Source organism: Silurus meridionalis, chromosome 27 (genome assembly GCF_014805685.1).
Source record: "Silurus meridionalis isolate SWU-2019-XX chromosome 27, ASM1480568v1, whole genome shotgun sequence".
Classification (NCBI taxonomy): domain Eukaryota; kingdom Metazoa; phylum Chordata; class Actinopteri; order Siluriformes; family Siluridae; genus Silurus; species Silurus meridionalis.
This window is the reverse complement of record NC_060910.1, coordinates 3,277,629-3,287,888: the sequence shown is the minus strand read 5'-3', so window position 1 is coordinate 3,287,888 and position 10,260 is coordinate 3,277,629. Positions and strand designations below refer to the sequence as shown.

Sequence of the window (10,260 nt, the reverse complement as noted above, 5' to 3'; positions counted from 1 at the left end):
GGGAGCGTTGTTATAACAGGTTTTGGGCCTCCTAGTTCAAGTGAAGAAATTAAAGTGTCCAAATACTTTTGCCCAGTATGGGTTTCTCAAGCCACATAATTAGAGGAATCTCTCAACCCATCAACATAATGGTTCTTATTAGTTCATTTGAGAAAAATTATTCAGATGCCTAAACAAACTGCTACAGTAAATGAAAAGAAAATGCTTTGAAAAAAATGTAAATATACATTAATAACATTTATTAACTTTATATATAATGTTTTATTTACTTTACTTGTATAAATGTCAGTAATCATTAAACTACCAGTAATTCCTACATATATTTTGGTGTTAACTGTTATAGCACCTAAATAAATGAATTTTGCATTTTAAAAAAAGCGATATTTTCTAAATAGATTTTTTATGACTTAATAAAAAAGACTGAGTATATTTCTTTCATTCTGTAAATAAATACAGTATAGAAAGAGAAATTAAAGGGACCATTTAGTTGCATTTTGATCTTTTTTATGTAATTGTATGGCGACTGTTTATTTGTAAAGGAGATGCGCCCTCTGCAGGACAGGTAAAGAATTAAAATCACAGGTATGGCTGACTTCAATTTCAACATATTTCTGTTACATATCTTTATTTTATTTTATTTTTTGTCAATATTTCTTCAATGTCAAAACATTGAAAAGGAATTCACTTGTGTCTAAGTGTCCTTTAGCAGACCCATAAATAAACTAAAAGGAATTTAAGAGAGGAAAAGGATAGAAATAATGACAGAAGTGCTCAGTATGACTGCGAGTGTGATATTATTTTTATTCAAAAATCTTGCAAACAAGAAAGATTTTTTTATTATCGAGTAACACAACACAGTTAATTATTTTGTTAATTTCTTCCTGAGGAAAATTTACTAAATGACTTCCCAAAGAAACCACATGGTAACGTTAACTGACGAAGAGATTGTAATAAGGGTAGTAACAATCTGTGTAACAAAAGATTGTCATAATTTTACATAATGAAGGCAGATAAATGGCATGATGCACAGGCTAAAATGCCCCAGTCTTACTGTTATACTGAATATCAGAACTTTTGAAATGCTCATTGACCCATTAAATTAATAGAACAGAAACAACTGTTGAATAAAAACCTCCACAAATAAAATGTATGAGCACTAAAAGGTTAACAATCTTATTCTGTAGCATTCCCTTGTCTCATTTTTGGTGGAAGATCAGTAGGCGGTATTCTTGATGGTGATCTTCTGAGCTGCTTCAATCTTATAGTCCTTTATGCCTGAAAATAAAAAGTAGAAGAGTTGAAGAAATGAAAGTACAAAGCAGGTGCCTCCAGAGGGCCTCTAAAGGTTTGTACATTATGAACCAGTTTCATATTATGAGTATTCTGGAAATATGGAAACATACACTGATCAGGCATAACATTATGACCACCTGCCTAATATTGTGTCGGTCCTTTGCTGCTAAAACAGTTCTGACCTGTCGAGCATTAACATCATGAACTTCTTCAGCAGTTTGTACCACAGGAGCTCATCGATGTTCCTCGGCCGGCCGTGACTCTGTCATCGGTTCACCGCTGTTCCTTCATTGGAGCACTTTTGATAGATTCTGACCACTCTGGACCAGGAACATCTCACAAGAGCTGCAGTTTTGGAGACGCTCCGACCCAGACGTCTAGACGCCACAATTTGTCAAACTCGCTTAAATCCTTACGCGTGCCCATTTTTCCTGCTTCTAACATCAACTTTGAGGACAAAATGTTTACTTGCTGCCTAATAAATTAATCCACCCACTAACAGGTGCCATGATGAAGAGATCAGTGTTCTTCACTTCACCTCTCATAATTTTATAATATCAATGTTATGCCTGATCTGTGTATGATGGTGTGTGTATCTGCATCAACAGGATCAACAAAAGGGTCCTCACAAAGCTAGTAATACAAAACTGTCTTACCCTGACTTAGACCTTTTCCGTCTGAAGCAATATGCCAGTATCTCCGGTCGCTCTGACGAGCCTGTTCTCCGTTCACCACACTAAGGAATGGTCCCCACAGACTGTCCTCCTTCTCAAACCTGCGGCAGAATAAAACTCCGTCAAACCAAATAGAAGGAACCTCCGCACATGCATAAATAATACAACCTCCAGTTTCCCACCCAGCCGATCGAATCAACACACAACCATAGCAAAGCATTAGCTGAAATCTCCACAACTACTGTTCATTATTTTACTTTCTCTTTACTAATATCTATATATTATCTGATTAAAATAGAAAGAGATTTCTAAATCTGTTCAGCCATTGGCTTTAAAAATCATCCATTATATCAAAAATTAACACCGAATCTCCCTGTACCTTAGCCACAGAATCGGATCTCTTTCCTAGTCACATACTTCATTTTTTTTGCATTGAAAATGCATAATTCTTAGCACAGTAGTCAATTCATAGTAATTTGAAGCACTTTTACCTCAGAATTCTCCATAAAAGCAAAAAGGAACAACAAGCAAGTGTTGCTTGACTGAATTTACCAACAAGTTTTGCTAAATAGTAGTAAAATTACGTGCCCTTGCTACATCCAAACACGTCCTATACAGTTGTGTGCCTTTAACTTTGAGGTAACAGTTTGTGGGAAAAGTCGAATTGCTGGAGAAGTCACGCAGTACTTTTGTCTATATAGTGTATAGGCTGGCTGGTTATATATATATATATACACATACACACACACACACACACTGTCCAAAAAAAAAAGTCACACACGAAATATTTCGTTGGACCTCCTTTAGCTTTGATTTCGGCAAGAATTCACTTGGGCATCGTTTCGATAAGCTTGTGCAATGTCACAACATTTTTCCCATCTACAGGTGCAGTAAATTTTCATCAAGATCTTGTATTGATGATGGGAAAGTCGGACCTCTGCACAAAGTCTTCTCCAGCACATCCCAAAGACTCTCAATGGGGTTAAGTTCTGGACTCTGTGGTGGCCAATCCATGTGTGAAAATGACATCTCATGCTCCCTGAACCATTCTTTCACAACTTGAACCAGATGAATCCTGGTGTTGTCATCTTCTGCCTGAGCCATCAGGGAAGAAAAAATCCATTGATAGCATAACCTGGTCATTCAATATATTCAGGTAGTCAGCTGACCTCATTTGGGCGCATACCGTTGCTGAACTAAGACCTGACCCACTGCAGCGACCCCAGATCATAGCACTGCCCCCACAGGCTTGTACAGTAGGCACTAGGCATGGTTGTTGCATCAGTTCATCTGCCTCTCTTCTTACCGTGATGTCCCCATCACTCTGGAACAGGGTAAATCTGGACTCAACAGACCACATGACCCTTTTCCATTGCTCCAGAGTCCAATCTTCATGCTTTCTAGCAAATTGAAGCCATTTTTCCACAATTAGCCTCACTGGTGCCAGCAAACTCAATGTCATGAACTAAACATCCTTGCAAGCCTTGTGTGAAAAATGAATGAAAAAAATTGTGTATAAAGTCCATTATAATTCACTCTGTATTTTTTTATGGTTTATCAAGTAATATGAGTTTATTTCTTAAATATTAAAGAATATTTGTTTTTGGTGTTCACTGAGTACAATTTGTATTTTGTTTAATATTTTTACAATTTCCTTTGAGCCTTTTTGTTTCTTTTTGTGTTTGAGCAGGCAGAAAAAAAAAGAGACTGACTTGAAGTCCGTCTGCTGGCGCTGAAGCAGTGTGAGACTCTCAAACAGAGAGGAGCCGCTGGGAACGTTGACCTGAAAATTGGAGGACGACCCATCTGCTTTCACCACCTCCACATTTACCTGCACATGAATATCCGGCAGGGTCGACAGGACAACTTTGACGGGCTCCAGAACAAGAGAGTCTGTGAAAGAAAAGGGTTTTGCGACAAGGCATGAGCATGAAAAAGGACTGTCTGGGAAACATGTGTGGCCAAAAATGTCAAATAAAAAATAATTTCATACATTTTCATTCACTGTTACTTTGTGGTTGATGAATCATGAGTGTATTGGCTCTACAAACCGCTCTCGTTGAGACATTCCTTGTTCTTCAGATGGAGATACGAGCGCTGCTGAAGAGCAGGCAGGGTTTGAGAAATCGCCATGGCGTTGTGGTAGGAACCTTTTCTGGCATCGGAACGTAAAGCCGTCATTGATGTACCGCACTCGTCTACATTGTTGCCCATCGCCAGTAGAGCCTGTAACAAAGAAATGGTGCAAACAGAGGTAACTGTAACTCTGTGTCTTACCACAAATTCTTGGTTCTTACAGCATTAAACCTGCACTTCACACTACTTCTTCATCATGACTGAGAGATACAGAGGGTAGATTCAGACATTTCCAAGTCGACCGATAGCAGATTTTACCTATAGCTAGGTTGGATCGTACTTGATAATCGATTAATCAACCGATAGTTTTTAAGTATACTAAATAAAAAAACTAACACTCCATGTAAAAAAGTACAGAACTTCATTACAAACATAAAAAATAAAAAAATTGAATCAAGCAAATGTGCTGAATTAAATGAATATGAATATATTAATTAATAAATACGATTATATAAAAAATAGAGTGCTCTCCGTGCAGCACACAGTCTCATGTGTAAAAACAAAAACGCATGTGGTGTCAGTGATTCGCCTCTAGAGGCCGCTCTTGTAATGACAGCAAACCGAAAAAACAATCGGTAAGGATTTTTGACGATAGTCGATAGTTCCAGCAATCAACAATCAGTGCCGCTTAATTGTCAGAACGAATTCATCGGTCGACCTCTACTTTATACAGTATATTGTAGAAGGTGAGAAACCATTGATGGTTGCATGTCACTTGATTTCTTTAACTCTGAGAAAGCCAAAAGTTGAGGAGACCATTTTTCCTGAATAAGATTTAAGAGGTTTCTTTGTTTTTTTTTCTGCTTGGATGTCAGGAATTATTGGTTATTGCTTGTCAATTGAAGGAATAGAGACCACATCTAATTGGCTGGGGCTGACAGATATAGGGGGCCACACCATTTTATCTCTAGGACAGACCAAGACTTTCATTAGGATTGAAAGATACATAAGCTACAACTTCTTCACTGGGACAGACAGACACAAATGCCCCATCTACATCACTGTGATGGAGAAGTGCAGAGGCCACACCTCCTTCAGTGGGACGGACAATCTCAGAGGCCATACCTCTTTTCATGCAACTGACAAAAAATATCCAGACCTCCCTTACTGGGCCAGAAAGAAACCAAGGCCACACCTCCTTAAAGGAGATGAACAAAGCACAAAAGTGACATCTCCATCACAATCTCACACCTCCATCATTGACACTTCTGTAGGTTGGATATATATTATTCACACAACATCCAGACCCCATATGAGCTTTACCTGCACAGCAAGGCCGGTACTGAACTCATTGCCCAAGTGGCCGTCGGCTCGCTGAGATTCCAGAAGCTTCTGCTTGATGGTGGTCAGCGCCTTCTCCAAATCCTTGTTTTTAACCTGGGTTTCACCTTCTTTCAGACACTGCAGAGCCATGCCAGCCATCGCAAGAGTGTCTGAGGACGGTGAGAGAGTGTCTCACATTTAAACACTCTTCTTCATCCAAATGAATAAATCGAAAAATTAAAAAAATATGAACTCACCCACACTTACGGTGTCATCGTGTTTAAACTGGTTGTGCAGGGCAGCGTGGGTGAGCTTGTGACTGACATGAGGGTTTACTCTCACTCCGCTCACACACAGAGCCAGAATTCCCAAAGAGTACTGGTAGTAGTTGGTCAGGGGACGATGGGCAACTGAAAGGAAAATACAAAGATCACAAACAGAACCGCATTTAATCACTTTCAAGTTTGCATAGAAATGAAAGAAGAAGACACAAGGAAGCAAAAGAGAGAGAACGCTTGAGAAACAACTCACACGCAATGTGGTCCTTCTCCACTTCCATCTGTTTCTTAAGGTGTGTTAGCAGAGGTTCGCTCTTCTCATCCGTCAACAGAGAAACGCTGCTGAGGTCATGGCAGGAAGCTTTTAAGGCCATGACGTAGAGGGCGAGACGGCCCAACACAGGCTGGCGTTTGTCCAGAGTGCTGATGGGGAAGAGATATACGAAAGTAACTGGTTTACAAAAGGAGTGTAATTTCGTGATTTGAAGCATGACGATGAACGAATGAACTTCAAGGAGTAACGCTGAATTGGTCAGTTAGCTGGGATTGGTGTAGAGGAGATAATTTCTGATTGGAAAGAATTTTTCATATATTTTTCTCCACACATTTTGCTCATCATGTTGCAGCTCTGTGTAAAAATCGTCTACATTTCATTTTGACATCAACTTTTCAAATGGATCAAAAAGAAAGAATCTGAAAGAGGGCCGTGGAAGCGGGTTGGGGGTGGGCGGGGTGTTATTGTAAATAGAGGGCGGAGTCAGGAGTAGTGAGCAGTCAGGAATGCATACCTGTGCTGGCTTTTGAAAATGAGTGTTCTGTCTTTCAGGGATAAAAAAAACAAAGAGATAGACAAGAACCTCAAGAAAAAGAGAGGCCACTGTGTGTGTGTGTGTGTGTATGTGTGTGTGTGTGTGTGGGTGTGTGTGCAATGCCACTAAAACACAAACTTAAATGATCAATAAAGGACATTTTTCAGACAAGTTTTTCAGATGCCTCCAATGTCCTCTTTCCCGATTCCCCTCAATCCCATCACCATCAGTATCTCAGGAGCATCCTGATCTCTGGATCACCTATGAGATGTTGCTTGAAGTCCACCTGGGGAACACACCTGTCTATATAAGGTTCTAACAGCTGAAAATGCAGGCAAAAACCTGGAGTAGAGCCCATAAACAGGATTGATCCCAGGTGCACAGCTCATTATAATTCTTAAACAGAAGAAGAAATTAGATCAACCAGCTCTGTTTTTAAAACTGGTCTTTCATTCATAATGAGCAATCGAGGGAGAAGGTAAGAGAGGTGACCAAGAACTCTTAAACATCCATGATGAGGTGGGAAGGCACCCAGAGTGGACGGTCACTCCATCATACACTCATACTCACACATCCACTGAATCCACCAAGAAACAAGAAGTTCAGTACCTCTGAATGTCTTTGTGGAACTTGGTCTTGAGCTGGTTGAGGTACTGGGTCTCTTTGACCAGGTTGTGTTGGGGGGAGAGGCGTAGGGCAATGTGTATACTCGGGTTGGGAAGAGACTCCTGATTTCCAGTGGAGCGCAGCAGATCCTGATTCAGTCTGAGCAAGAGAGCGTGACGATCAGAGTCTGTGAATAAATAAATATATAAATAAATAAACTCATTCCATTAAATAAACTGTACACACACACACACACACACACACACACACACACACACACACATATATATATATATATATAATGTTATAGTAGGATTTACTGATTCGCATCAGTGCATCTGCATAAAAGTTAAAAACTATTTATTTTTATATAATTATTAGTTTTTATTATTATTCAGAAACTAATCAATAATTTGTGACCAATATTTGATATGTAGCTCGATTTCTTCACTCTAAACCGTTTCTCGAGCTCGTTCTCTCAGCACCGCCGCTGCTACGTGAATATGACGTGTCCGAGACCGAGGCGTGTCCTGAGAGTCATATAGAATACAGATTAACATGGCAGAGTTAGAGCTGTAACTTCCTGCAGACACAACAGGAAAAAAATGTCTGGTTTTATCATTTTTCTTTGGTTTTTTGTTTTTTTTTTGCACTACAAAGGCCATGCATTTTTCTGTCATTTTTGTTCAAAAGATTAAAACGAATTGTCCACTTTATTTGAGCTCTCTCTTTTTCAGAGGTAATCTTTCCCGCTATTCCTTTATTTCAGCACGTTTATCAGATGTTTTTCGGCAGAACAAACCGAGCTGAAATAGTTGATTCGGGTGTCAGGATTTTGCAATGAATCACAAATAAAAAGGTAAAATACCAGAGTTCATGGCACCCACATGTTTTAACCCTTGTACATGTAATGCTGCCTCTGCACACACACACACACACACACACACACACACTAAATAAACTCAGAGAGCAAAGTACAAAGAAAAATGTCCACGATGATGAAATTCTGAATTGTCCCAGAATCAATGAACTCAGTGGGACCAAAAGAAGAAAGAATCAACGGGTAAATAAAGAAAAACTCCCCGAAAAAAATTACAAAATTGTATTCAATAAGTAACTAGAAATTATTTATTAGTAAATAAATCATGCAAAAAAAGTTATTTTCCCATTTTTCCTTCATTACAGGTTCATGTGTCTTATACACACCTTGACCCCTGGATTAATTCACTAAACTCCAACATGACAACAACCAGATCCACAAATAAAAAATAATTAAATTCAAATATTGAACCTACAATCATTTATTAAATAAGTGTAAATGCTTAGACTTTGATTGATAAAAACAAATAAATAAATAGCAAGAAAAAATAAAAATACTATAAAATTAAGTACTGAAACTTTTAAAGTATATATAAAAATAATAAATAAATACATAAATAAATAAATAAATAAATAAATAAATAAATAAATAAATAAATGTAATAATAGATATTTCCTTATGGTGGGTAGTGAACATATAAAATAATAATAATAATAATAATAATAATAATAATAATAATAATTTCAATATAGAATATTTTAATAAACATATATTACAACTATTTAATACTTAATTAATAAAATATAATAAAAATATTCGCCAAATATTTTTCAAGATTTAAGATTCTTATGTACAGGAAACTGTTACTGCTACACCATACAGTACAATTATTACTCTCTGAATACGTTATACATACATAAAAGGACATTAAAGGTGAAAAAAAGACACAAGACAAACAACAAATTTTACGCCATGACCGTAAAAGTGTGTGCATGTAGAAAGTGTTCATACTGGTGTTTCGTTCAAATTATTTATTTGAGAGCTAAAAGCTTTAGATTAAACCAGTTCTCAAGAGTTACAGATCTACTATTACTACAAAAATTATTATTATTATTATTATAAGACTGCTCTAGTTATTATAATATAGTTAATTGAACGTTAATAGAACTTTACTGAAGTATAAAATGCATATAAATAGAAAATAGAAAAAAATATAAATATACCATGCATATAGGTATAGTAAATAGTGTGTAAGAAAATAAATGTAATAATAATAATAATAATAATAATAATAATAATAATAATAATAATACTCACCGCATGTATCTGCTGCAGTCAGATCAAACAAAACAGCTGTAATGCACATCATCATCATCATCATCATCATCATCATCTTTATCGTCATCCTGGTTGACCTACAAAATAAAAAAAATGATCATTTTCACTGCAGTCAGTCAGACTGTATCATAATATACTGAATAAGTTTAAACCCTACTTTTAAACCAGAGATTATAATGTGCTCTGGATGGACAAAACACCTTAATTACACCGTGCAATAAAGTTACTGTCCCACTCGTCACGTGACAAAATATGAATGCAAGGGGCGGAGCTAAAGTCACCTGATATGCAAATGAGGTGTTGGGTCTGACATAATGCTGTTATTAAATTTCAAAGCGATCTAATTTAAGGAAAGAAACTAATTTAATATATAAACTCACATAAACTCGTTATTTAGTGTGTTCAAAAGAAATTTTACTTGAATAACTAAGTGAATTAATTAGTATAGTAATTATTAATTAATTATATAATTGGTTAAAAAAAAAAAAAGATTCAGTGTGTCTGAACGTTGGATATTGTTCATGACGTACCGGAAGTGGAATACTTTTTTTTTTTTAATGCGTAAAATCATTTATTTTCCATACCGCCAGAGGGCGCATATTTCGTATTTGTGTTTATTTTATTTTTATTGCAAACAAGAAATCAACAATAATCAAAAGACACACACACACACACACACACACACACACACACATATATATATATATATATATATATATATATATATATATATATATATATATATATATATATATATGCAATGATTAGTGTTATAATTAATGTTATAGTTTAAAAAAAAAAAACTTTATTTTGTGGGGTAACGTTAAAAATGCGCCACAACGTACCCGGAAGTGGACTACAAAAGTCATAAAATTTCTATCGCTTCAGTATTTATTTTCGATGTTTAATTGTCGATATCAGGCGCTAATACGCTATTTTTCTTATATATAGATCACTTACGAAAAATAACTTTTTCTAATTGAATAAAAAAGTTTAAGTGCTAAACGGCGATAAAACCCGGAAGTTTATTCCGGATGTCTGGA

The 10,260-nt window shown here is 36.5% G+C and overlaps 1 protein-coding gene across 1 annotated transcript; it reads right to left on the bottom strand.

Moving 5' to 3' along the window:
• Positions 1–818: 818 nt before the first annotated feature.
• Positions 819–9,452, bottom strand: tcn2 (transcobalamin II). Its single transcript, XM_046841186.1, has 10 exons — positions 9,375–9,452; positions 9,197–9,294; positions 7,063–7,246; positions 5,898–6,067; positions 5,624–5,776; positions 5,367–5,536; positions 4,019–4,193; positions 3,680–3,860; positions 1,950–2,068; positions 819–1,275 (listed from the first exon to the last, which is right to left on the bottom strand). Exons 2-10 carry the CDS (start codon positions 9,282–9,284, stop codon positions 1,214–1,216), a joined length of 1,302 nt encoding a protein of 433 aa, XP_046697142.1. The 5' UTR covers positions 9,285–9,294; positions 9,375–9,452; the 3' UTR covers positions 819–1,213.
• Between the last annotated feature and the right edge of the window lie 808 nt (positions 9,453–10,260).

Excerpts from the sequence above, each read along its gene's own strand:
- tcn2 (XM_046841186.1), bottom strand. The coding sequence starts at position 9,284 with ATGACGATAAAGATGATGATGATGATGATGATGATGATGATGTGCATT. Across the intron at positions 5,777-5,897 it reads GGAGAAGGACCACATTGCGT|TTGCCCATCGTCCCCTGACC; the intron begins GTGAGTTGTTTC and ends TTTTCCTTTCAG. Across the intron at positions 3,861-4,018 it reads GGAATGTCTCAACGAGAGCG|ACTCTCTTGTTCTGGAGCCC; the intron begins GTTTGTAGAGCC and ends TTTCTTTCACAG.